Source organism: Camelina sativa, chromosome 8 (assembly GCF_000633955.1).
Source record: "Camelina sativa cultivar DH55 chromosome 8, Cs, whole genome shotgun sequence".
Taxonomy (NCBI): Eukaryota; Viridiplantae; Streptophyta; class Magnoliopsida; order Brassicales; family Brassicaceae; genus Camelina; species Camelina sativa.
Genome location: NC_025692.1, coordinates 12,946,956 through 12,972,111, shown reverse-complemented (window position 1 = coordinate 12,972,111; position 25,156 = coordinate 12,946,956). Strand labels below are relative to the sequence as shown.

The 25,156-nt window shown below is 39.4% G+C and overlaps 7 protein-coding genes across 13 annotated transcripts in view; 3 read left to right on the top strand and 4 right to left on the bottom strand.

The window, feature by feature from the left end:
- Positions 8,851 to 11,075, top strand: LOC104707090 (bifunctional cystathionine gamma-lyase/cysteine synthase). 3 transcript variants are annotated; one of them, XM_010423368.2, is made up of 10 exons: positions 8,851 to 8,876; positions 9,065 to 9,124; positions 9,239 to 9,406; positions 9,628 to 9,891; positions 9,980 to 10,117; positions 10,215 to 10,266; positions 10,349 to 10,428; positions 10,504 to 10,563; positions 10,655 to 10,735; positions 10,838 to 11,075. In XM_010423368.2, exons 2-10 carry the CDS (start codon positions 9,086 to 9,088, stop codon positions 10,925 to 10,927), a joined length of 972 nt encoding a protein of 323 aa, XP_010421670.1. In that variant the 5' UTR covers positions 8,851 to 8,876; positions 9,065 to 9,085; the 3' UTR covers positions 10,928 to 11,075. The 3 variants fall into 3 exon arrangements, with proteins under 3 accessions (XP_010421670.1, XP_010421668.1, XP_010421669.1); XM_010423366.2 differs by lacking the exon at positions 8,851 to 8,876 and having other exon boundaries at positions 8,899 to 9,148; XM_010423367.2 differs by lacking the exon at positions 8,851 to 8,876 and having other exon boundaries at positions 8,900 to 9,124.
- On the top strand, positions 13,772 to 17,184 carry LOC104707087 (bifunctional L-3-cyanoalanine synthase/cysteine synthase D2-like). 3 transcript variants are annotated; one of them, XM_010423362.2, is made up of 9 exons: positions 13,772 to 13,923; positions 14,013 to 14,180; positions 14,268 to 14,531; positions 14,610 to 14,747; positions 14,829 to 14,880; positions 15,189 to 15,268; positions 16,315 to 16,362; positions 16,470 to 16,550; positions 16,648 to 17,184. In XM_010423362.2, exons 1-9 carry the CDS (start codon positions 13,885 to 13,887, stop codon positions 16,735 to 16,737), a joined length of 960 nt encoding a protein of 319 aa, XP_010421664.1. In that variant the 5' UTR covers positions 13,772 to 13,884; the 3' UTR covers positions 16,738 to 17,184. The 3 variants fall into 3 exon arrangements, with proteins under 3 accessions (XP_010421664.1, XP_010421662.1, XP_019083995.1); XM_010423360.2 differs by having other exon boundaries at positions 16,315 to 16,374; XM_019228450.1 differs by lacking the exons at positions 13,772 to 13,923; positions 14,013 to 14,180; positions 14,268 to 14,531; ... (1 more) ...; positions 14,829 to 14,880; positions 15,189 to 15,268 and adding exons at positions 15,296 to 15,500; positions 15,579 to 15,716; positions 15,798 to 15,849; positions 16,158 to 16,237 and having other exon boundaries at positions 16,315 to 16,374.
- On the bottom strand, positions 16,898 to 17,806 carry LOC104707089 (MLP-like protein 31). Its single transcript, XM_010423364.2, has 2 exons — positions 17,442 to 17,806; positions 16,898 to 17,341 (listed from the first exon to the last, which is right to left on the bottom strand). The coding sequence occupies exons 1-2, from the start codon at positions 17,668 to 17,670 to the stop codon at positions 17,064 to 17,066; spliced, it is 507 nt and encodes a 168-aa protein (XP_010421666.1). The 5' UTR covers positions 17,671 to 17,806; the 3' UTR covers positions 16,898 to 17,063.
- Positions 18,830 to 20,395, bottom strand: LOC104707086 (pre-rRNA-processing protein TSR2 homolog). Of its 2 annotated transcripts, none has more exons than XM_019228452.1 (5): positions 20,230 to 20,395; positions 19,860 to 20,148; positions 19,661 to 19,749; positions 19,457 to 19,564; positions 18,830 to 19,187 (listed from the first exon to the last, which is right to left on the bottom strand). In XM_019228452.1, exons 2-5 carry the CDS (start codon positions 20,056 to 20,058, stop codon positions 18,981 to 18,983), a joined length of 603 nt encoding a protein of 200 aa, XP_019083997.1. In that variant the 5' UTR covers positions 20,059 to 20,148; positions 20,230 to 20,395; the 3' UTR covers positions 18,830 to 18,980. The 2 variants fall into 2 exon arrangements, with proteins under 2 accessions (XP_019083997.1, XP_010421661.1); XM_010423359.2 differs by having other exon boundaries at positions 19,860 to 20,100; positions 20,230 to 20,368.
- LOC104707085 (pre-rRNA-processing protein TSR2 homolog) lies at positions 20,653 to 22,208 on the bottom strand. Of its 2 annotated transcripts, none has more exons than XM_019228451.1 (5): positions 22,043 to 22,208; positions 21,673 to 21,961; positions 21,473 to 21,561; positions 21,269 to 21,376; positions 20,653 to 20,999 (listed from the first exon to the last, which is right to left on the bottom strand). In XM_019228451.1, exons 2-5 carry the CDS (start codon positions 21,869 to 21,871, stop codon positions 20,793 to 20,795), a joined length of 603 nt encoding a protein of 200 aa, XP_019083996.1. In that variant the 5' UTR covers positions 21,872 to 21,961; positions 22,043 to 22,208; the 3' UTR covers positions 20,653 to 20,792. The 2 variants fall into 2 exon arrangements, with proteins under 2 accessions (XP_019083996.1, XP_010421660.1); XM_010423358.2 differs by having other exon boundaries at positions 21,673 to 21,913; positions 22,043 to 22,181.
- On the top strand, positions 22,228 to 23,510 carry LOC104707084 (late embryogenesis abundant protein 47-like). Its single transcript, XM_010423357.2, has 3 exons — positions 22,228 to 22,615; positions 22,895 to 23,164; positions 23,282 to 23,510. Exons 1-3 carry the CDS (start codon positions 22,475 to 22,477, stop codon positions 23,438 to 23,440), a joined length of 570 nt encoding a protein of 189 aa, XP_010421659.1. The 5' UTR covers positions 22,228 to 22,474; the 3' UTR covers positions 23,441 to 23,510.
- Positions 23,740 to 25,156, bottom strand: part of LOC104709493 (protein MON2 homolog) — an 18,891-nt gene continuing 17,474 nt past the window's right edge. The window contains 2 exon segments of the mRNA XM_019228737.1: positions 23,740 to 24,054; positions 24,223 to 24,424. Coding sequence (XP_019084282.1) covers positions 23,967 to 24,054; positions 24,223 to 24,424 — 290 coding nt within the window. The 3' untranslated portion in view covers positions 23,740 to 23,966.

The window sequence follows — 25,156 nt, the reverse complement described above, 5'->3', positions numbered from 1 at the left end:
GTGGGAGCGGTTCTGGGACAGAGAAAAGACAAGAAGCTGCACGTGATATACTATGCCAGCCGCACCTTGGATGAGGCTCAGTGCAAGTACGCTACAACCGAGAAAGAACTTTTAGCGGTTGTGTTTGCTTTTGAGAAGTTTCGATCATACCTTGTTGGTTCCAAAGTGGTTGTTCACACTGATCATGCAGCATTGAGGTATCTACTGACCAAGAAGGATGCAAAACCAAGGCTACTCCGTTGGATTTTATTACTTCAAGAGTTTGACTTGGAGATTAAAGACAAGAAGGGTATTGAGAACGGAGTTGCAGATCAATTGTCAAGAATGAGGATAGAAGAAGAGCTACCCGTGGATGATAGCCTTCCTGAAGAACATGTTTACTCGATTGGCATCTTTGATCCCACCGAGCACATGCTCCGCCTGGGAGCACATGCTCCGCCTGGGAGCACATGCTCCGAAAACCCCGTGCAAGGCAATCGATACCAACAAACAGCCGAGTTTTCCTTGGTTTGGAGAGTATGCAAACTACCTAGCAGCAGAGAAAGAACCTACTGAGTTTGTGGGGAAGAAGAAGAAGAAGTTCCTAAAAGACATAAGGCGGTATTTTTGGGATGAGCCTTACCTCTATAGGCATTGCTCGGATGGTGTTTTCAGGAGGTGTGTGACTGAGGAGGAGGTTCCTGGAGTCTTGTTTCATTGCCATAGCTCACCCTATGCTGGACACTTTGCTACTTTCAAAACCGTGTCCAAAGCTCTTCAAGCGGGTTATTGGTGGCCTACCATGTTCAGAGATGCGCAGCGGTTTGTGTCTACTTGCGACACATGTCAGAGACAAGGGAACATCAGCAGGAGGAATGAAATGCCTCAGAATTTCATCTTGGAGGTTGAGGTATTTGATGTTTGGGGAATTGACTTCATGGGACCTTTCCCGAACTCATTCGGCAATGAGTACATATTGGTGGCTGTCGATTACGTGTCCAAGTGGGTAGAAGCTTTGGCCAGCCCCAATAATGATGCAAAGACCGTGCTCAAGATGTTCAAGTCGGTTATTTTCCCACGGTTTGGTGTCCCACGGGTAGTCATTAGCGATGGTGGATCGCATTTCATTAACAAGGTCTTTGAGAGTCTTCTCAAGAAGAATGGAGTGAGGCACAAGGTCGCCACCCCCTACCACCCACAAACAAGCGGCCAAGTTGAGATCTCTAACCGGGAGATTAAGAGCATTTTGCAAAAAACAGTGAACACAACAAGGAAGGATTGGTCTCAGAAGCTAGATGAGGCTCTATGGGCTTATAGAACCGCCTACAAAACACCCCTGGGGACTACACCGTTTCACTTGGTGTATGGTAAGGCGTGTCACCTTCCTGTTGAGCTAGAGTACAAGGCTGCTTGGGCAGTGAAAATGCTGAACTTTGACACTAAGAGCGCCCATGAAAGGAGGAAGATGCAACTGCATGAGCTAGAGGAGATTAGGCACCTCGCCTATGAAAACTCAAAACTCTACAAGGAGCGTACCAAAGCCTACCATGACAAGCGGATCCTCACTAGGACCTTTGCTCCTAATGATCAAGTCTTGTTGTTCAACTCTAGGCTGAAACTGTTTCCCGGAAAGCTAAGATCACGATGGTCCGGACCCTTCACCATCAAGGAGATTAGACCATATGGGGCTGTTGTGTTGCTGGACACAAAAGGAGGAGAATTTGTGGTGAATGGACAGAGGCTGAAGCCATATCTTGCCGCCTCTGAGCACGAAAGGGGTGAAACCTTTGCCCTAGGCGACCCTCCTATTGCCTAAGGAGCTTTCGAGTCAAGCTAATGACTTAAAACAAGCGCTGGGTGGGAGGCAACCCACCAGGTATATATTGCTGAGTTTTTCTTTTTCTTTTTAGGATTTGTTTCTTCTCTTTTCGGTTTCAGGAATGTTGGAAGAAGACGCGGAGCACATGCTCGCAGGACGCGAGCAACCCGATGCACATGCTCGGCGAACTGAGAACCAAAGAAAAAGAGAAGAGCGATTGGGCCAGGTAAGTTTAATGAATTTCAGGCCCAGGCCCACCAGGCCCAGGTAACCCACCAAATCGCAAACCCTTCTCTCTTTTCTTCTTCCTTCTTTCTTCTCTTCTTCTCCTCGTCGCCGTCGAAGCTCTCATTCTCTCCCATTGCTAACTTTTTCAAAAATAGACCGATTTCAGTGATTTTTGAGACTAGATTGCTTTATTATCCACCACAATCCTCAATCTCTAGTCCATTTAAGCACACACTCAAGGTACAAAATGGCCCCTAGACGCTCTACCTCGGGAAGAAAGAGCACAACAAAGAGACCAACCGACGATTCACAATCATTCCCGTGGCCACGGTGCGAGGGAGAACCGTTGAACTTGAACGATGACTCGCTACCCGCCGAGTCTGACACGGTTTGGGATCAGAGAGACGCCAACCAATACAACAAGCTGCTGTCCGTGAAGATCGAGCCTACCCGCACTCTTTGTGATGACACGCTCAAGATGCTCGGCTTGCACGACCAAGTCTACCCGATATTGTGCCAAGCGCGTGTTGGGATCTTTACCACTTGGGAGGGAGACTTATACCCTGACTTGGTCCGGCAGTGCCTCGCCTCCGCCACACTCACACACGCTGACCCCAAGAAGAAATCCATCGCCGGCGCCACATTCTCTTTTAAGGCCGGCGGGCGCCGTTACGAATTGCCCCTGCATGACTTCGGCCTCCATTACGGGTTCTATCTCGAGGACGAGAACATGAGCTTCCCGAGGAAGTTCCCAGAGGCAGCCACCTTTTGGAGCTTGATAGCTTCGGGGCCCTACCGCTCCAACAGGGCCAGCCAGACGAGCATCTGGCATCCCGCAGTCAGGATCGCCTCCCGCGTCTTCAGCAACCTCGTCTTCAACCGCGACATCGGGAACAAAGTCCACCACGACGACTTGCTGATGTTGTACTTGGGGTGCAGCTTTTTGACACCCGCGGCTCCCGGAGCACATGCTCTGTTTCCTGGAGCACCTGCTCCATCTGATGTGCGGTGCAACATGGCTATGCACTTCGCTGAGACGATCTGTGCTGCTAAGCACAAGACTTCTGGCCGTACAGAGAGGATTGGCAGCCTTCTCACTCATCTCTTTGAGCACATGCGGATCGATCTGACGAGGTATTCTCGTGTAGAGCAGAGGGAGCGCATTGACATACAGCATCTGGTCCACTCCCGAGTCATCCAGTTAGCCAACCCCTTCTACACATACCGGTATGGTGGCCCTGACGGTAATCAGGGGAGCATTCGCCTCCCGGCTCCTGAGCTTACGCAGCTAGCCATGGTGGATGATCTGCGTTTCTCCCGCGCCCCACTGCTTCTGGGAGATGTTCCTCCTCCACCTACCCAGTTTGATCCACCACCAGCGGACTTTGCTAGCTCATCCCACCACCGCGAGGACAGCGTTCCACCATTCACATCATCCGATCCTCAGGGTGAGTTTGATCTCCCACCGATCTCTGATGAGCCCGATACCGCTGAATACAGGAGATGGATGGTCGAGTCGCAGCAGAAGAACAACAGCTTGATGCGGAGGATCCTGACGACACTATCTCGCGGTTGCTGCCACCACACCACCACCGCCGCCGACCCAAGCCCACCGGTGAGACCACCACGTCGAAGGTGCCACCTTGCCCGTTCGGAGAGCGAGAGCCCCAACGATTCCGACGTCTGATCACGGTTACACACACCATCATTGTTCTATCCGCATTATTTTCTTTTCGTTTTTGTTGTTATCTTTATTTTTCTTCTTGTCTAGGTCTCTCTTTGGCTTATTTTCACACCGGAGACGGTGTGAAGTAAGTCCGGGGGAGGGTCACCTATGTCCTTTGTTTTCTTTATTTTTCTTTTTATTGAGTCAGTTTGTCATGTGAGTCGAACCAAAACTTGTGGGAATTAGGACCGAAATCTGTGATGTTTTTAACCATTTGTGAGTTTGACCGCTTTTCCTAGTGACCATTGTTGCAGAACTAAGAGTACAGAGACGAGCTAATACCTCTTCACATTCGGACCCTTCTCCTGGCCAGAAAAGCTTCATCCCATTAAGGTTTCACCGGAAAGACTTAGACTCTACTTTATTGGAACCTAACCGGATTTAAATTCTTCTCGTTTTGGGCATTAGGATAGGGAACGTGTCACATATTCAGGACTTCTTATTCATTTTGCCAATCTTGCTGATCCTGAATAGCTAGCTCATTTTAAGTTAGTACCCACCCCGAGCCTAACCTCCTTTCAAACCACTTGCACTTGTATTTTTGTTTTCTCATTCTGTGCAGCTATGTGCAAAACGGTCGGGGAGAGCAGGACTGACACAATCTCTAACTCGCTCTTGCTGGAGAACCAAAGAGGAAAGAGCCGGACGGACAGAGCACGTGCTCCAACCCAGCGAGCACCTGCTCCGAAATTATATACATCCGAGTCCGCGAGTTGTTTTGAGCAGAGAGAGAGCCTAGGATACGGTCCGCATGCTCCAGGGGCAATATCAGAAGAAGATCCCCCATCATCCTTCATCTAAAAAAAAAAAAAACGCTTAAGGATGATGGAAAGGGACCAGAGCTAGTGTTACACACCCCCGAGCATGCGTTGTACCCTGAGGAGAAAAGAGAGGCTGAGTTTGAGAAGATAAGAAGAGGAGAGTGATTAGAGGTTGTGGACATCAATGAGTCCACTCTCCCTTACCATTTTGTGCGATATCCTGCATCTCTTTCGAAGTAATGGTAACCCCTAAACACTCTATAGCTCCACCATTAAAACAGCCTTTTATCTACCAAGCCTCGATTTCACTAGCTTAATGCCCTTAATGAGAAGCTCACGCCAATTTTAATTGAATGTAAAGAGTCTTTGTCTGGAAAGTGATCTTTTTCTGGGTTTGATTGCCAATTATGGTTCTGGTTTTGGAGATGTTTGCTGGAGAAGTTTTTGGTATAGCTTGTTCTAACACATGTGGTCTGCAGGTCATGGTCTACTCACGGTTTCTGAGATTTTTGCGAGTTCCCACCTTGGCTCTCTTGGCGCTTGGTTTGAGTTTGTTTGAGGACAAACAAAGATCTAAGTCCGGGGGAGTTGATATGTTACGGTTTTGACTCACTTTGACCCCGTTTATTTGATAGTTTTGTAGTTGTTTGAGTCCTTTTCAGGTTATAATAAGAGGCTAGGAAGCTAAAAGCAAGGATTGGAACAGCAGGAGCAATCGGAGCAGAAAGGAGTTGAATTGGAGCAGAAAAGCTGATTTTAGACCCAGGAGCACATGCTCCCGATTTCCGAGCACATGCTCCCAACTCTACGGTTTCATGACGACACGTGGCAAGCATCTAGGCGCCGATTCCCTGCCTAATTCCCCTTATTTTAGGCGATCCTTTGTGAGAGAAAGAGGGCTGAGATCGCTTTTTAATAGGGAGATTTGAATTTGGAATCTTTCCTTATTTTTCTCTACTTGTATGCTATTTAACCTAGGGTTTTTAGGAGAGAGGGATATACCTTTTTCTTTTGTTTTTGAGCGACGTTTTTGTGAGAGGGAGAAGAGCGGCTACCTTGTGAAGCATTCTCTGAACCCTTTTTATTTTTATGTCATTGAATTTCTCATCTTTTGCTATGATTCATTTCTCTATGTCTGAGTAGTTTTCTTTGCTAGATTAGGGGTTTCAAAAGGGGTTTCATGGGTTAGCAACAGAACACAAATAGGGCTTTATATAATCGATTGTCTTCACTATTGTTAGACTTAATGCTTAGGTTGATTTGATCACCCAATCTATGATTCTAGGTTTATCTATTCATCAAAAGTGTAATAGGTTGCTAGAAAAGACATTAGTGGGCAAATTATCCTAGACCTGCGAAAGTTGATGTGTAGGTGATTTGTGAACTTATCATTCCTGTTCTTTAATGCTTGTCTGCGATTCTGGGCTCAAACGACAGTTTAGGGTTTATGGACCGCCGAGCATGTGCTCCGGATGTCTGAGCACGTGCTCCGCGTTTCCGCACAGAATCGATCAGATAGAGTTATTGATACCACGACAGTGGATCAGTTTATATTTATGTTTGAGTTCTAGACTGGTACTTAATCTATGCCCTGAATAGTTGTTTAGTTGCTATCTCTGAAATTCCCGAGAATTATCCCTGATCTAGTGTTTTGCTTATTGCCTTTTTATACCGTTTTAATCGCGTTACTGTTACCAAACAAACCCAACTTTGAATTGTCTTAGCTTGAAATTGAACCAATAGAACCATAGAGTAAAACTTGGTCTTCGTGGGATTCGACCCCTAAGTACTACTTCTTTGCTGTGCACTTGCAGTAGGAAAATAGGGTTTAAAACTCTGTGTATGCATAAGATCAAAACAATGTTATGTTTAAGAATTTGAACGCGACTTTTTTGCAAAGTTCTTGAGCATAAGTCCCTGAAAAATGCTCCAATCCCTGAAAATGTATTCAAATTTCATGTCTTAGGAAATTATATTTAAAAATATATAGTACAAGATGTTGTCCACAAAATACTTCTCGGTATGCATCACATCAATATTATGTCGGAGATTGAGGTCCTTCCAGTAAGGTCGCTTATCGTCCACATCAGCACTGCTTTTAGATTAAAGTTTTGATTCAAAGACACATCGTATGCATCGACTCCAGTAGACCACAACTCTTTTAACTCCTCAATCAGAGGTTGTAGGAATATATCGAGGCTAGCTCGCGGATGATTTGGCCCAGAATTCAGAATTGTAAGAAACAAGTACTCCGTATTCATGCACATACCAGGGGGTAAATTATATGGAGTCAAGATCACAGGCCACAGTGAATGATTACGAGACATGCCAAATGGATTGAACCCATCGGTACATAATCCAAGGTAGACGTTACGGGGTTCTTCTGCAAACCGAGGGTTAAGCTCTTGGAAATATCTCCACTCCGCCGCATCAGAAGGATGATTCATTTCTCCCTCTTTTGATTGGTGCTCTGCATGCCATCTCATTGCCGCTGCAGTCTTTTGGCTCTGATACATTCTCTTCAACCTATCAGCAATAGGTAGATACCACATACGACTATATGGTACTCTTGTTCTCCGTCGGTCCTCCTTAGGCTTCCATCTTGGTGAACCACAAAATAGACATGTCTCTTCCTTTTCGTCTTCTTTCCAGAAAATCATACAATTGTTAATACAAACATCAATTGTATAATATGGAAGGCCCAAATTACGCATCAATTTCTCTGTCTCGTAATGTGAACCGGTAGACTGGTTGCCTTCTGGTAAATAATCCGTCAAAATTCCGCAAACCGAATCTACTAACTTTTCACTCATATTATACTCCGCCTTATTTTGCATGACTCGAGCAGCCAATGACAATTGCGAGTGACCTTCACGACAACCATCATATAAAGGAGTTTTTGCACTATCTAACAAGTCGTAAAATTTCTGAGAATGGTTTTGTACCGGTTCTTCCACATTCTCATAACTCTCATTTTGATGATAATTATCATCTAAACCCACATTATAACGAAATGCATCATTCACCATATCCACATATGGATCTTCTACTACATTACCCATTTCTTCATGACTCCCATCATACGTCCTATCAGTGTAACTACTTCCTATATCCAAATTAATTTCTTCTCCGTGGTTATACCAAACATAATAATCTGGCATAAATCCATTACTAAACAGATGACTCATAACTCTTCTACCCGAGGGACATCTATTGTTTTTGCAAATACTACATGGACAGAGAAACTTACCCCCATTATTCTGAACTGTATCTTGGCTACTTGCAAACGTTAAGAATTGGTCCACCCCCATTTCGAATTCAGATGAAAAATTCCCCGTCAGTTCATCGAACCTCTTGTACATCCACTCCCGATAATTACCGCCATTACCACCATAATTGTAATATCCCGCCATTATAATTATATATATATATATATATTTTTTTTTGGAGAAAATATAAGATTATATAAAGCCAAACTTTTTTTTTATTTAGAATTTTTTTTTTTAGGTAAGGAAAGTGTCTTGTTCGGAATGAAGAGAACAAATGAGTCCAACTCGTTTTTATAGACTTTCCTAGGTGACTAATAGGCGACTACATAATAAAAGTTGGTACACCAACCCCCACATGCAAAACACGTTTTTTTAACTGTATTTTGCGACTATTTGGCGACTACACGATGACTATGTAATGACTCGCCGTATGAGTCGCCGTACAGTCACCAAATTTTACGACCACTTTACGACTACCTTATGACTCGCCAAATGAGTCGCAACTTAGTCGCCAAAGTGTACGACTATTTGATGTGGCCGTACTGTAGTCGTTTATTTAGCGACTAAATTGCGACTACATAATTCCATCAACAATATAGTCGCCTCATAGTCGTTAAAATACGACCACCGTACCGACTGTATGAATTAGTCGCTATAGAGTGACTCAGTAGCGACTAATTTTCTGTAGTCGCTACATAGTCGCTAAATCGTCACTATGTAGTTGTTATTTTTTGCGACTACATATGTAGTCGCTATTTATAGTCGCTAATCACCTGTTTTCTTGTAATTGTGTGTGTAAGTATCACTAGCAAATGTATAACCACAATATGCTCTCTGTTTTCATGTTTGTTTCTGAGGTCAAGTCGTCAAGCGCTTAACGATTATAACTTACAACAATAATTGGTTTAATTTGTTTCATTGTCTATTTTTTTTTTCTCCAAAATAGTTAAATCATATAGATAATACCACTCTACTGTATCAACCACACAATACTAATCTACATACATTACATATGTATACATATAGCCTGGTGTGGTTTTAGATTTAGCGGTCTTTTGTCGTTTCTTCTTTAAATTTTTGTCTAAACTCTAATGGTAAGATGTTTTGTTTTTGGTCCTATCTTTTTTATCAATAATAAAAAAGAAGAAGATAATGTGTAGTTCTGCACTGTTATTATTACTCCTATCTCTTCCAAACATAGTCTCATTGATTTAGTTCTTCTATGATCATTATAGACCCTACTCCATTTTGATGTTATAGTACCAAAATATTGTCTCTGCAGAAGATTTGAAGACCGGCCAACATGGTAGACCGGTGTTTGATCAAGAACGATGTCACTGAAGTAAATATCTCCAATTTCTTTTATGTCAGTTTGCTTTTTCTTTGTTTTTTTTCTTTTGTTGGAATAAAAAATCATGTTTGAGGCTTTTAATATATTTCGGTACATTTTGTGCAGTTGATAGGTAACACACCAATGGTATATCTGAATAAAATTGTTGATGGTTGCGTGGCTCGTATAGCTGCCAAGCTCGAGATGATGGAGCCTTGCTCTAGCATCAAAGACAGAATCGCTTATAGTATGATTAAAGACGCAGAAGAGAAAGGATTGATTACTCCCGGAAAGGTTGATAGAAACATTTACAAAGTGATCGACCCGGACTAGTAGTAGCCTAGTGTATTTTCATTTTCTTTTCTCGTTTACACACACACCCTCCGGGTCATGATGGTTGCAACACTAGTACACACCGCTAAGTTACAAATTAACCTTGGTAAAAAAAAAAGTCATATAACCTATCCATAGTCCATTAAAATTAACATTATTGAAATTTCAAAATGTTTTATTAGAGTACATTGATTGAGGCAACGGGCGGTAACACTGGGATTGGTTTAGCCAGCATCGGGGCTTCAAGGGGATATAAAGTGATCCTTTTGATGCCTTCAACGATGAGCTTAGAGAGGAGAATCATCCTGAGAGCATTAGGTGCAGAGGTGCATCTCACAGACATGAACCTAGGAATTAAAGGACAGCTGGAGAAAGCTGAAGATATATTAAGCAAAACTCCTGGTGGTTACATTCCACACCAGTTTATAAATCCTGAAAACCCCGAGGTTATATAATTATCATGCATCCAACCAAAATTATATATTCTTTGGAATATATCTCTCTTATGGTTGAATCCAAACTTGTTTCTTGCAGATTCATTACAGAACCACCGGTCCCGAGATTTGGAAAGATTCAGCGGGGAAAGTAAATATCTTGGTCGCTGGTGTTGGAACTGGTGGAACGGTTAGTGGGACAGGGAAGTTCCTCAAGGAGAAGAATAAAAACATCAAGGTTCAAAAACTTTACTACTAATTTTTGAAAACGACCGTTGAAACTTTGGTTTTTTTTTTTCCGAACATAATTCTATTGTTTAAATCTTGATCAATAGGTTTGTGTGGTAGAACCGGCAGAAAGTGCGGTACTCAGCGGGGGGAAACCAGGTGAGGAAAGAAACATCAGTCTTGTGTTGGAGTACTTGACCATCTCTAATCATAGTTGATGATGGTTTAATTATATTTGTAGGTCTACATATGATCCAGGGAATAGGCTCTGGTGAAATTCCAACCAATTTGGATTTAACCGTTGTTGATGAAATCATTCAAGTGAGTAGCCGGGAATATCGACTTCTCTCAATCGTAAAACCATATCCTGAGGTGTCTTGCAATCTTTTGGTATAGGTGACCGGTGAGGAAGCCATTAAAACGGCTAACCTTCTTGCTATCAAAGAAGGATTGTTGGTACAATCGGTTTTTAACGTTCTTTTGTCGGTACAAAACATAGTGTGATAAACCAAAGTTGTTTTACATAATGCGATCATTCATCTTGCAGGTTGGAATATCTTCTGGAGCATCAGCAGCTGCTGCGTTAAAGATTGCAAAGCGGTCAGAAAATAAAGGGAAACTCATTGTGGTAAGCTTTGTCTTTTTGACTCTCTTACTGACCATAAGCTTTTTTACTTAACCGAAATCAAACCGGGTTTATTAAATATCCTCGTTATTGTCGCGTTTTTAGGTGATTTTTCCTAGTGGAGGAGAACGTTATTTATCGACTGAATTGTTCGAGTCAGTCAGATATAAAGCAGAGAATTTGTCAGTTGAATGAGTCTAGGATTCGGAGATGGTGGTACTAAGATTACAGCTTGATCATTGTCGGCCATTATAAAATCAATAAGATCGTTACATATCTTCTATGATGATCAATCATGAGTTGTTCGTTTACTATTTCCAATAAAATCTCCGGTTTAAATTTAGCAGAGGATATATCCGGATCATATTGTTGCGATATATTTGAGCTGATAATCCGATCACTAGACTCCTTCACAATCAACCATCAACTCTCACAACTTTAATTAACGAATTCCCTAAGATCAAATAGATATAAGATACTTACTTTGGTCATATTAGAAAGACTTGGCCTTAACGATTCACTGTGTTCTTGGAGACGTAGAAAAGAGAGACAATGTAGACTGAAGAAAAGTCATGTTAGCTAGTAACGGCATCGTTAGCTCACTAACAGTCTTTAATCACCCCGAAACCAAACCGGTTTAATCCCTAATTCATGTGTAACAATTCCTTATTACACACGTACCAAGAGTCTTTCCAATGTTTATAGATTTTATTTAGGGTTTGTCGGGGTTTTAGTACATTTATAAAACTTAATTATCAGTTTGATACACTCACTGTTTACAATAGAAAAAACAGGGTAGTGTTAAATAGAGGTGAGTAGAAATAGAAATCAGAGTGGAGCAAGGGTGATGGGGGACATTACCGAAATGTGGTGGTCAATGGGTTTGGAAAGAAAGAGGAGAGAAGGAGAGAGGGAGAAAGCAGAGAATAGAAGAGAGAGATAGTGGTTTTTTATTATTTTTTTACATCCCATGACATTATTCTTTTTTTTTGTCTTTTCTTGATTTTTCAAATAATTGTTAATATAATCTTTTTTAGAAAACTTCTTCTTAGATACAAAAAAATTATATATATATTTTTTTACAATTTGATATGAATTTTGTTTAATATTTTTTAAATATAATATATACATCTTTGTATCCGTACACCTTTTTAAGTGTACAGATATTTATACACAAGTGTACAGATGTCTATACACAATATTAAGTGTATAGATGAATATTTACAAAATAGTGCAGTACAATTCAACCATCCAACATGTTAGATAGATTCTCACTGTCCAGCAATATTTGAGTACGGTTTAAACCATCCACAAATATGTGTACCGACATTTGTACACTTAATTATGTGTACAGACATCTGTACACTTAATAAAGTGTATAGACATTTGTACACTTAAAAATGTGTACGGATACAAAATATATATAATATATTTAAAAATTATTAAACCAAATTATATCAAATTGTAAAAAAAAAATATAGAATTTTTTTGTATCTAAGAAGTTTTCTATAAAAAAATATATTAACAATTATTTAAGAAATCAAAAAATAAGGAAAAAAGGGAAGATACAATGGCATGAAGTGTAATTAAAAAGATTGTTGAATGACAAAAAAAACTAAGAAAATAGACCAACAGTGATCAATGTGGTTTTTTGTAATTATAAATAGTGAATGTATCATCTTTCTAATTATGTTTGAAAAATGTATCATTTTGCCAAATAACTCTTTTATTTATTCTTGAAAAAAAATTCTTAGCAGCCTTTGTTTTTCTTCTTGGATTTGGTAGTTTATTTATTTTTTTTCTTGGATTTGGTAGTTTACATAAGAAAGACCACGTTTAAACGTGTTTATGTATGACAAAAAGTACGTTCACACGATTGGGGCTTATCAAAGAAAAGATTTCGTCTGGGGCTCTTACCAAGGCATAAGGATTAAGAAGTTTGATTTGCTACAATTTTGTTATATTGTCCAACCGTTCAATCAGAATCCTATCATTACGGAAAAAAGGACCATAATGCTCTTTAAGCTTTTAAATATTAGTGGCTCATGTTATTTCACACAACACGATATGACACACACTTGTGGTACCATACATAAATCATAGAGCTGTGCATATTCATACTTCAACTATAAAAATTTGGGCAACCATTAATTAGTAGATGAAATAATCTATACGAGAGGTCCGGGAGCTTGTGGTCGAGTGGTAGGGAGCGGGACTGGGACGCTATAACGTTTCAGGTTCGATTCTCCTGCTGCGTGAAACTAAGTCACATTTTCTTGAACATCTTCACACGAATATGGGCCTATCTAACTGCCCATTTGAATATCCAGAGAGAGGGTCTATCTGTGGACTGCACCCCCTAGAAATTAGTTTCAGGAAAAAAAAAAAAAAAAATCTATACGAGAGAATTCCAAGACCGTGTTTCATTTTCCTACAACTCTCATCAACTACATGTTTCTTTTAAACATTTTCATGTTTCATCCTTATCGGTTGATATTGAAATATATTGTTACATGAAACATTTTTAATCTTGAAAAAAAAAAAGACTTTAAATAAGCAACCAATAAATTTCATATCTATAAAGCTATGATCCATTTTTTAATTGGTTGAGATACCGTAAAAATGTCTTTATCAAAAAAGATATGACAGGAATTTAGATAACAAGTTATAAAAAACCAAAAAAATCATCGTTTCGTTATTTTATTGGATGACCAAGAATTGATTCAGTCAATTTAAATTCTTTTTATTTCAAAAATATTTATGTCATGAATCAAAATGTGGCAGCTGAGACTAACGAATAATATAAACTACATCTCGTTGGAATATTTGTTCGCGTATGATTGGCCAGATTTTGTTTCTTGATATTTATAGTAAGCGAAACCGTAATTTGTATTCTCGAATTCAATATTTTATTTCCTCTGTTTTAAATTATGCAAGATGACACAAACCTCGTTTTCATGCTGTAAAATTTACAGTGTGCACCACATGCAAAGTAGGGTAGTCAATATATACAATTACTCTATACTACTAATCCACAACACAGCCTGGTCTAAATTTACATTTTTTATTTTATTTTTGTTCTTGTTTGCTCTTTGTACTTCTGCTCTGTAAGATTGGGCATAGATTGAGGAGTTTCCAGGAAACAGACCAACATGGAAGGTCGATGCATGATCAAGAACGATGTCACTGAAGTAAAAAAACTCTCTTGTTTCTTTCAGTATGAATTAGCTTTCTTGGAACAAAGAAAAACTTTAAAGTTCTTTTTACTATGTTTGTGTAGTTGATAGGTAACACACCAATGGTGTATCTGAACAAAATTGTTGATGGTCGTGTGGCTCGTATCGCTGCCAAGCTTGAGATGATGGAGCCTTGCTCTAGCGTCAAAGACAGAATTGCTTATAGTATGATTAAAGACGCAGAAGAGAAAGGATTGATTACTCCCGGAAAGGTTAATCATAACACTTGAAAAAGTTTCTGCATATTTCCATTAAGAAATTCACATATGGAAGTGAAAATGTTTTATTTTGGAGTAAAGAGTACATTGATCGAGCCAACGGCTGGTAACACTGGGATTGGTTTAGCCTGCATCGGAGCTGCAAGAGGCTATAAAGTGATCCTTGTGATGCCTTCCACTATGAGCTTAGAGAGAAGAATTATTCTAAGAGCTTTAGGTGCAGAGCTTCATCTCACAGACGTGGGCATTAACATTAAAGGAATGTGGGAGAAAGCTGAAGCGATTCTAAGCAAAACTCCTGGTGGTTACATTCCCCAACAGTTTGAGAATCCTGCAAACCCAGAGGTTTATATTATCTCACAGTTCCCTATTCATTGAATCTCTCTCTGTTTCTATGGTTGAATCCAAGTTTGTATCTTGCAGATTCATTACCGAACCACGGGACCGGAGATATGGAGAGATTCAGCTGGGAAAGTAGATATATTGGTTGCTGGTGTTGGCACTGGTGGAACAGCTTCTGGAGTAGGGAAGTTCCTCAAGGAGAAGAATAAAGACATTAAGGTACAAAAAACTTCACTAACTACTGAAAACAACCGTAAAAATCATAGTTTAATAAATCGGTTACAACCTTGATCTATATAGGTTTGTGTGGTGGAACCTCTAGAGAGTCCGGTCCTGAGCGGAGGCCAACCAGGTCAGAAAATGAACATTTTTGATAGTGATAGTTCATTAACAAAATGTAACGAAATATATTCTAACTCTTGACACATATAACATAAAGAAGCCAAAATAAACTATGCTTGCCTGTACACATGTGAACGTCTCGGCCTTCACAGGATTTACTTCATATTTTGGCTGCTTTAACGCCCATAGTAGTTGGTCAACCGTCAACAAGATATATACATATTCCTCTCCAAGTTATCTACAAAATCATCATTCTCTCGTTCGAAATCTTGATTTTCTAATCAGAATAATATTGGTTGTTGGGATTTCATGTTGTAGGTCATCATTTGATCCAGGGAATTGGTGCTGGTATCATCCCATTCAATTTGGACTTAACCATTGTTGATGAAGTTATTAAAGTAAGTAGTCGAGATGAGCNTCGGAGCTGCAAGAGGCTATAAAGTGATCCTTGTGATGCCTTCCACTATGAGCTTAGAGAGAAGAATTATTCTAAGAGCTTTAGGTGCAGAGCTTCATCTCACAGACGTGGGCATTAACATTAAAGGAATGTGGGAGAAAGCTGAAGCGATTCTAAGCAAAACTCCTGGTGGTTACATTCCCCAACAGTTTGAGAATCCTGCAAACCCAGAGGTTTATATTATCTCACAGTTCCCTATTCATTGAATCTCTCTCTGTTTCTATGGTTGAATCCAAGTTTGTATCTTGCAGATTCATTACCGAACCACGGGACCGGAGATATGGAGAGATTCAGCTGGGAAAGTAGATATATTGGTTGCTGGTGTTGGCACTGGTGGAACAGCTTCTGGAGTAGGGAAGTTCCTCAAGGAGAAGAATAAAGACATTAAGGTACAAAAAACTTCACTAACTACTGAAAACAACCGTAAAAATCATAGTTTAATAAATCGGTTACAACCTTGATCTATATAGGTTTGTGTGGTGGAACCTCTAGAGAGTCCGGTCCTGAGCGGAGGCCAACCAGGTCAGAAAATGAACATTTTTGATAGTGATAGTTCATTAACAAAATGTAACGAAATATATTCTAACTCTTGACACATATAACATAAAGAAGCCAAAATAAACTATGCTTGCCTGTACACATGTGAACGTCTCGGCCTTCACAGGATTTACTTCATATTTTGGCTGCTTTAACGCCCATAGTAGTTGGTCAACCGTCAACAAGATATATACATATTCCTCTCCAAGTTATCTACAAAATCATCATTCTCTCGTTCGAAATCTTGATTTTCTAATCAGAATAATATTGGTTGTTGGGATTTCATGTTGTAGGTCATCATTTGATCCAGGGAATTGGTGCTGGTATCATCCCATTCAATTTGGACTTAACCATTGTTGATGAAGTTATTAAAGTAAGTAGTCGAGATGAGCTACTTCTTTATCATCATCATCAAACAATAATCTAAGATTTTGTAATCTATTGATTTAGGTGACAGGTGATGAAGCCATGGAAACAGCAAGGCTTCTTGCCCTCAAAGTAGGATTATTGGTACAATCAGTCAACATGTTTTTTTTTTTTCGGTACAAACCCGAGAAAAAAAAAAACACTAGAGTCTCTAATAAATGTGATCATTCACTTGGCAGGTAGGAATATCCTCTGGAGCTACAGCAACGGCTGCGTTAAAGGTTGCAAAACGGTCAGAAAATGCAGGGAAACTCATTGTGGTAAGCTCTGTCTCTGACTGTGATTGACCATAAGCGTTGACTTAAACCGAAATCAATCCGAAGTTATAGAATATTCCGGTTATTGTCTGGTTTGTAGGTGGTTTTTCCCAGTGGGGTAGAACGTTATTTATCAACTAAACTGTTTGATTCGGTTAGATATGAAGCAGAGAATTTGCCTACTGAATGAATGGAGGGTAACGTGTGATTTGGTTTGGTTTGGTAAGAGATGTTTGTGCCCTGGAACTAGTCATTGTAAAATCAATAAAAGCATCATGGTCATTGTAATTAAACAATCTACAGCGATTAATTCCCCGTCTAAAGCATGAACTTTATTAAAACAAAGCAAATGTCATGGTATCTGGTTTTATTAATAATCACGACATACATTTAAAAGTTACATATTGCAACTCACAAAATAAAATTTAACGTCAACTATGCAAACACCAGACTAGACATAATCATCATGCAAAGAGTTTTCGAGAAATGAATATTATGAAAATACCAAGAGTTTGTCTATTCCTCGGATAAGAGGTGTTCATCGATCTCTTTGGTCATCTCAGCCAAGAAAGGGAGGAAATTATCTGGGTGAGGCACGTTCTCATCACTCCTCTCGTACTCAAGGTGCCATTTCACCACACTTCCAACCCCTCCTTCCTTCGGGGTTGCCTGAATCGTAATCAAGAAACTCTTGTACACGGCCAAAACATCTCCTTCTATGACCCTAAACTTTATTAGTTTCTTCTCTGGTTCCACCAATTCGATACTTTCTTTTGCCACCTTTGCCTTCCCCCCTACACCCAAATTATTCATCACCAAAAATCAAATCTACTATATATGTATCCACAAAAATATCCACGTTATAAAAAATAAAAAATGCATATAAGTTAACACCATAAACGTAGTTCCAGTTGACAATACTGCCTACGAGGCCCCACTCCCCTTCGAGCAGATCACATGCTTGCACTTTGCGAGAAGTGGCTTTGGCGACATGGTCTGGTCTTCCTGCATACACGTGATAGAATTTCGCCGCAGGAGCTTTGATGTCAACTTCTACCTCAACCTCTCCTAATAGAGAAGTCTTTCGCATCTCCTTTGTAGTCGCCTCCCCGGTCTCTGCCATATTGATTCACCGGCTGCTTCGCTCTCCTCCTAGTATAATCTCCACGAAACGTATTTTGACAAACTCGAATGCCGTATTCCCATTTCAGTTCGTGGCTTTCTTATACAGAGGAAGGAGTGAACAAATAAATATTTTACCAACTCATAAAAAAAGGAGATCTTCCATTTCTCATTTAATTTTTATTTATTTTACTATATATAAAAATCTTTTGCTATATATATTCATATATTTTGTTATATTTAGTTTATTTAAATAAACATATTTGACTACTGTATATATCTATTATCTAATAAAATATTTAAACATGAAAAGTTAGTATATTGCGTGTTAGACTACAATAAGCCTCATCCAGCTTTTATATAGTGAAATTTGTATATTTTGATTGTGCTATCTCTATCTTATCTAATTTCCCTACTTTTTTCTCTCTTTTTTTTTTTAAAGTTGAGTAAGATTTTGTTTTTATGGTTATTAATGTGACACCATCCTTCCTTATTTAATTTACTAGCATGCATTTATAAAAAAACTTAGAGGCATACATCCGCCTACATAATTCATAAAATAATATTAATATACATCTAAATACATACCATTGCGCACACAAAGCCATATAATAAGTATACATTATGCAATCAATACGTCCAGCATCATACAATACCATGAGAACCTCGATTCTTAAGCTGAACTCTCTAGGTCTCTAGCCACTTGGATCATTTCTGCCTTCGTCTTCTGAGTCAGAGGGTTCAGAAAGATTACTCTCCATCTCGTCTTTGGTCATGAATTAGTACCAGTTCTCTACTCTCTCTGCCCAGTCAACATTAGTAAACTCCTCAGAACAAGAACAACGTCCCTTTTCGTTTCCGCATCGGCAAACCAATCCTTGCTCAAAGACTACTCGGGTGTGACATCTAATCATGCCTTGGATTTCTTTAAGGATTGCTTCAACCATTTCATTTTGATTTTCATGTTGATTTCTTTGTAAAACAAGCTAATTAGGAGCTAGAGTTTTCCCTCTTTTCTCAAGTAAGCACTATTGTGCCAAACTAATTTCAATGCAGTCTGAATACCATTCTTTCGATCTTTTGCTAACTTTCATTACAATAACGATTATTTAAAACGAGTTATGAAACAGAGAGAAATCTGATGATGCATTCATTGCATAAGAATGGAGAATTTCCTAGTGCAAAAACCATTAACAAAATCTTCGGAATTTGTTTAGAAAGTGACAATTTATAGAGTGCTATCTATATATTGTATAAATTAAACAACCAAAACTGTTCAAATTACACAACACCTTGGGAACCCTAGACCGGTTAATTCTTCTTTCCCTTGTTTTTTCTAGATGGAACTACGGTCCAGCCATCATCGGCTACTGGTTCATCAACGGGCATGGCTTCTGGTTTACGGTTTGAGCTGTTTTCAGATGCATCCACCATCATGTCTGTGGTTTGATCATCATTCATGCTTGTATCCTCATCATCATCGCTTTCCTCATCATCCTCATCATTACCATTTGCAACCTACAATACAAGAATTGGTATAAGAATCTTAATATTAACTCTCGGAACTCTGAAATAATCCCAGCTAGATGTGTACGAGGAACCAAACAAATGTAGTAAAACTTTGAAATACCAAGAAGGGTACTGGATATATGTAGAAGCTAATCTAAATATTACTACAGACAATATCCTGCTTTGACATGAGCTTTACTATTTGTGACTCAGCCTCAGGAATGTGAAAGCAACAAGACAGCATTACGAGAAGTAAAATGAAACTAGAAAGAACCAACCTTGACAACACTTGCTTTCGCCTTAACTTTAGTAGCCCTTAGTTTCTCAACCATTTGGAAGTTACCGACACAGCATTCTTGGTACAAATCCAGTAGTGACTCTGTCACCTTTCAATTACATAGCAAGTAAAACACTCTCAGCAGCCCCAAAAACAAGAAACGACTCAAGACATTTCAATAGCTTTAAGTAGTATACATATATACCTCTTCGGGGCTTCCATCATCAGCCTCAGTATTAAGCTCATTAAGACCATTCTCTAGAATATCAACTAACCGGTCATAGTCCATTGGATCTACAAACCAAGCAACCATTGCAGAACTAGTAATCGTATTTCAGAATTCAGAGAGAACAAGTTCGTTCTTGATAGATTAAAAAAAAAAAAAAATCAAAGAAGAAACCAACCTTTTGATAGGGTGAAATGATCGAAAATTTGGGAGATGGTGTTCTCAGCTTTCGCCTGAGAATTTTTGCCGCCCCAACCGTTTTCGACGGCAGCTCTCATAGCAGTCCACCGCGAAAGTATCAAACCGATTCCTTCGTGCAGCATGGCCACCTCCTCATCACCAATCACTTCTACCGGTACATTAGCGTTCTGATTCATTCTATTTCCTTCTTCTTCTTCTTCTTCTTCTTCTTCTTCTCTCTGTTGATCAATTAAACACTTGAGGTAAGAACGAAACCAATCACAAGACTGAATCACAAAAAAAAAAAACACTGATTAAATTGAAAACCCTAAATCGCAAAATTTTGAATCATGGAGACAAGAGAAAACCTGAGATTGTCGAAACTCCGGGGAGACGGTGAGCAAAAGTAAGTTGGTTCCGGCGACGTTGCGGCGAGTAGGCGAAGTTTCTCTTTTCACGATTTTGTGAATGAGGAAAGAAGAAGGAAGTGAGAGAGACTGAAACTTCGAAACCCTAACCGAGAGTGATCTAGTAAGCTAAACCGGATCGTTCTGGTTTAATTGTCGGTTTGATTTTTGTTTTGTTTTGTTTTAAGTTTTAACCGAACCGAATTATAGATATGTTTGATTCTTTAATGGCTAAATTAAGACGGCAAAATCAGAGAAAGTTGAGGAGCACCTTTCTTCTTGTTATGTAAGATAAGTCACGGAATTGAATGGCTCATGCAAAACTATTATAAATTCTGAACATTACAAATATAAATATCGCCTACAAAAAAGAAACCNGGAGAATTTCCTAGTGCAAAAACCATTAACAAAATCTTCGGAATTTGTTTAGAAAGTGACAATTTATAGAGTGCTATCTATATATTGTATAAATTAAACAACCAAAACTGTTCAAATTACACAACACCTTGGGAACCCTAGACCGGTTAATTCTTCTTTCCCTTGTTTTTTCTAGATGGAACTACGGTCCAGCCATCATCGGCTACTGGTTCATCAACGGGCATGGCTTCTGGTTTACGGTTTGAGCTGTTTTCAGATGCATCCACCATCATGTCTGTGGTTTGATCATCATTCATGCTTGTATCCTCATCATCATCGCTTTCCTCATCATCCTCATCATTACCATTTGCAACCTACAATACAAGAATTGGTATAAGAATCTTAATATTAACTCTCGGAACTCTGAAATAATCCCAGCTAGATGTGTACGAGGAACCAAACAAATGTAGTAAAACTTTGAAATACCAAGAAGGGTACTGGATATATGTAGAAGCTAATCTAAATATTACTACAGACAATATCCTGCTTTGACATGAGCTTTACTATTTGTGACTCAGCCTCAGGAATGTGAAAGCAACAAGACAGCATTACGAGAAGTAAAATGAAACTAGAAAGAACCAACCTTGACAACACTTGCTTTCGCCTTAACTTTAGTAGCCCTTAGTTTCTCAACCATTTGGAAGTTACCGACACAGCATTCTTGGTACAAATCCAGTAGTGACTCTGTCACCTTTCAATTACATAGCAAGTAAAACACTCTCAGCAGCCCCAAAAACAAGAAACGACTCAAGACATTTCAATAGCTTTAAGTAGTATACATATATACCTCTTCGGGGCTTCCATCATCAGCCTCAGTATTAAGCTCATTAAGACCATTCTCTAGAATATCAACTAACCGGTCATAGTCCATTGGATCTACAAACCAAGCAACCATTGCAGAACTAGTAATCGTATTTCAGAATTCAGAGAGAACAAGTTCGTTCTTGATAGATTAAAAAAAAAAAAAAAATCAAAGAAGAAACCAACCTTTTGATAGGGTGAAATGATCGAAAATTTGGGAGATGGTGTTCTCAGCTTTCGCCTGAGAATTTTTGCCGCCCCAACCGTTTTCGACGGCAGCTCTCATAGCAGTCCACCGCGAAAGTATCAAACCGATTCCTTCGTGCAGCATGGCCACCTCCTCATCACCAATCACTTCTACCGGTACATTAGCGTTCTGATTCATTCTATTTCCTTCTTCTTCTTCTTCTTCTTCTTCTTCTTCTCTCTGTTGATCAATTAAACACTTGAGGTAAGAACGAAACCAATCACAAGACTGAATCACAAAAAAAAAAAACACTGATTAAATTGAAAACCCTAAATCGCAAAATTTTGAATCATGGAGACAAGAGAAAACCTGAGATTGTCGAAACTCCGGGGAGACGGTGAGCAAAAGTAAGTTGGTTCCGGCGACGTTGCGGCGAGTAGGCGAAGTTTCTCTTTTCACGATTTTGTGAATGAGGAAAGAAGAAGGAAGTGAGAGAGACTGAAACTTCGAAACCCTAACCGAGAGTGATCTAGTAAGCTAAACCGGATCGTTCTGGTTTAATTGTCGGTTTGATTTTTGTTTTGTTTTGTTTTAAGTTTTAACCGAACCGAATTATAGATATGTTTGATTCTTTAATGGCTAAATTAAGACGGCAAAATCAGAGAAAGTTGAGGAGCACCTTTCTTCTTGTTATGTAAGATAAGTCACGGAATTGAATGGCTCATGCAAAACTATTATAAATTCTGAACATTACAAATATAAATATCGCCTACAAAAAAGAAACCGGTTTGAGAATAAAAGATGAGCCAAGAACAACTAGAGAAACTTATAGATTGCGCTGACGGAAAAGGAGAGGCTGAAAAGGTTCCGGCGGCGGTTGGAGGTATTAATGCAGCCGAGGACAAAAAGAAATGTGTTGTCGCCGAGGCCTCCGGTGAAAAGGTCCACTTTTCAAATCATATATATTTTTTGAAACCATGTTCTAATTATATATAATAAATAATTCACGTAATTCGGGACGATTTCGGGACTGCGTCTGGTGACATGGCTTGCCTCAAAATACCCTATTCACTAAGCAACTAATTATTAATATGTGATATGTAATTCATTTACTTTAACAAACGCTGCACTTGATGTAACAATGTTTTTTTCGAATAAATTTTACATTTTATTCAAAAAAAAAAAAAAATAATTCACGTAATTAGAACATTACATTTGTAGGTGGAGGGAGAAGTAAACAAGAAAAAGGTGGCTCCAGCATCGGAAGGAACCATAACGATTGGAGAGGCTCTAGAGGCAGCGGTTCTCACAGCAGGTAATAAGCCCGTTGAATGGAGTGACGCAGCTGCCATACAAGCAGCCGAGGTTAGAGCCACGGGACGGACCAACATCATGCCTGGCGGTGTTGCAGCCTCGGCTCAATCAGCCGCCACTCTTAATTCTCGGGTCACCTCCGAAGACGAAAAGACTACGCTCGCTGACGTTCTCACTGTGAGTACAAATAACGGAACACACATGTGCAAAAACATTGATCCATGTACGTGTTTGTTTCTTACAATTGTGGGTTCTAACGATTTTTTCTCCTTTGGGGTACAATGGTTTTGAAAGGGCGCAAGTAGTAAATTACCGTCGGACAAAGCAGCAACAAGAAAAGACGCAGAGGGAGTGACAGGCGCAGAGATGAGGAACGATCCTCATCTCACTACTTATCCAACCGGCGTGGCTGCCTCCGTCGCTGCTGCTGCTCGAATTAATCAGGCCAAGTGATACCATTCTTCTTTCTTGGTATTGAGAAGTCAAGTTTATATAAACTGACTACAATTTGTATATATGCCGATGTATGTCTATAAGATTTTTTTTTTTTTTTTTAATTATTCGTATTTAATTGACGTATAAACTACATCTAAACCCAAAATTAATTCAAATAATATCCAGCAAAATCAGAATGAAAATAAAACAAGTTAAAACAAACATGGTAAAAAGATGGATCAAATAAATGACAAGCTACATGAAAGCAGGTTAGACTGGTCCAGACAGGGTTAACAATCTAACCATGGTTCTCAGAATCAGTTAACAGAAGAATACTTTATTGGACCGACATACATAAAATCTCGAGAAATGGCGTATTGTAACATCAGCGGGAAAGATTGAAGAACACTCCCATGTTAAAACCGCACACAGAGTAAATTCGGTACAAGCTAAAACAAAGAATACAGCCTATGTGGTCGAGAGCCAAAATTTTCTCAACAATCTAGCGTAAGAAGAGAAAGTTTAGAGCTCCAATCTACTACCATCAGCTAGATAGACTAACCTTTTCTAGGCCTAGCTCCATAGCAACTGCTCGTAGTAAAACTTGCACCAACTCCCTCACCTGCGTTTCCCTGGTGAAAACAAAACTCTCAAAATCAAAATTTGATAGGATCTTTTAGTAACAGAATTTCCCCACTATTGAATTTGATGTTGAAATCTGAGTTTTTAGTGACCGTAAAGAGATTTTGTCACCCTTTTTTATTTCGAACGACAAACTGCAACTGAAGAAGCAATATTACCTTGACAACACAAGCTCGCACAGGGAGGGAAAAAGGACAAGTAGGTGCGCACGGGTGTCGCGGTTATCTTCACGTAGGATGGTTTTCAGGTAGGGTTGCAACGGAAGAACAGATGCAACCTCAGGATGAATGCTGAGGTGGCCAAGTTCCTGGAGGATAAAGATAATCTCTTCAAGTCTAGCTGTTGGGATCGGACGGTTGCCTGCCAAAAAGATAACCACAGATTAACGAATGGGAAGCAAAGAAGATGTTAAAATTTAAACAAAATAGTGACCCTTACCTAGATTATTCTCGTCGATTAAAAATCTACTCAAAATGAATTCACATCTGGCCATTAGCGTGATGATAGAGATTTTGCTCACTTCTGCTCTTGTGGAGTGCCACTCCTTGGTTTCAGAGCTGAAACTAAAAATGTAAATGATATCGGTTTGTTAAACATGAGTGTAAGAATGGGTACCAAATCACTATTCATGGACATTTCTAATCTTCTGCAGAGAAATGGCAATGCGCCTGAGGTCTCTCTCTATGATTTGTCTGCATATTGTTATATGTGTTTGATTCAAAATACACAACTAATGTCGAGGAGGGATTTTTTAGAGGAGCACGCTCTATCACATTATCAAAGTACGAAATACTAGTGTCTTTGCAGAAGAAGCAATATAAAAATTAAAGGAATAGGCTATGATCAAGAATATGCCCTCAAGACGATATTACCTGCTCAAGGAAAACAATTTCTGTAAGCATGTCAAGGAAAATCTACTACAGTGGGCAGGCATAAGCTCTACAGTTTCAACAGGCAATGAGCATGTACGTGATGCACAGCGATCTAGGGTTGAAACAAGCCGCTCCAGGACCTGTTTATTCAAGAAGTGGACACATCACATTAAAAACTCAGACATTAGGATAACAGGGAACGATTTACATGAAATTCAAG

Coding starts and splice junctions, on each gene's coding strand:
- LOC104707090 (XM_010423366.2), top strand. CDS start 9,086: ATGGTAGACCGGTGTTTGATCAAGAACGATGTCACTGAAGTAAATATC. Junction 10,429..10,503: donor TTGTTGATGAAATCATTCAA/GTGAGTAGCCGG, acceptor CTTTTGGTATAG/GTGACCGGTGAGGAAGCCAT. Junction 10,564..10,654: donor CTATCAAAGAAGGATTGTTG/GTACAATCGGTT, acceptor TTCATCTTGCAG/GTTGGAATATCTTCTGGAGC.
- LOC104707087 (XM_010423360.2), top strand. CDS start 13,885: ATGGAAGGTCGATGCATGATCAAGAACGATGTCACTGAA. Junction 13,924..14,012: donor TCAAGAACGATGTCACTGAA/GTAAAAAAACTC, acceptor ATGTTTGTGTAG/TTGATAGGTAACACACCAAT. Junction 14,748..14,828: donor AGAAGAATAAAGACATTAAG/GTACAAAAAACT, acceptor TGATCTATATAG/GTTTGTGTGGTGGAACCTCT.
- LOC104707089 (XM_010423364.2), bottom strand. CDS start 17,670: ATGGCAGAGACCGGGGAGGCGACTACAAAGGAGATGCGAAAGACTTCT. Junction 17,342..17,441: donor CAACTGGAACTACGTTTATG/GTGTTAACTTAT, acceptor ATTTGGGTGTAG/GGGGGAAGGCAAAGGTGGCA.
- LOC104707086 (XM_019228452.1), bottom strand. CDS start 20,058: ATGAATCAGAACGCTAATGTACCGGTAGAAGTGATTGGTGATGAGGAG. Junction 19,565..19,660: donor ATGATGGAAGCCCCGAAGAG/GTATATATGTAT, acceptor TGTAATTGAAAG/GTGACAGAGTCACTACTGGA. Junction 19,188..19,456: donor CGAAAGCAAGTGTTGTCAAG/GTTGGTTCTTTC, acceptor CTTGTATTGTAG/GTTGCAAATGGTAATGATGA.
- LOC104707085 (XM_019228451.1), bottom strand. CDS start 21,871: ATGAATCAGAACGCTAATGTACCGGTAGAAGTGATTGGTGATGAGGAG. Junction 21,377..21,472: donor ATGATGGAAGCCCCGAAGAG/GTATATATGTAT, acceptor TGTAATTGAAAG/GTGACAGAGTCACTACTGGA. Junction 21,000..21,268: donor CGAAAGCAAGTGTTGTCAAG/GTTGGTTCTTTC, acceptor CTTGTATTGTAG/GTTGCAAATGGTAATGATGA.
- LOC104707084 (XM_010423357.2), top strand. CDS start 22,475: ATGAGCCAAGAACAACTAGAGAAACTTATAGATTGCGCTGACGGAAAA. Junction 22,616..22,894: donor CCGAGGCCTCCGGTGAAAAG/GTCCACTTTTCA, acceptor TTACATTTGTAG/GTGGAGGGAGAAGTAAACAA. Junction 23,165..23,281: donor CGCTCGCTGACGTTCTCACT/GTGAGTACAAAT, acceptor TGGTTTTGAAAG/GGCGCAAGTAGTAAATTACC.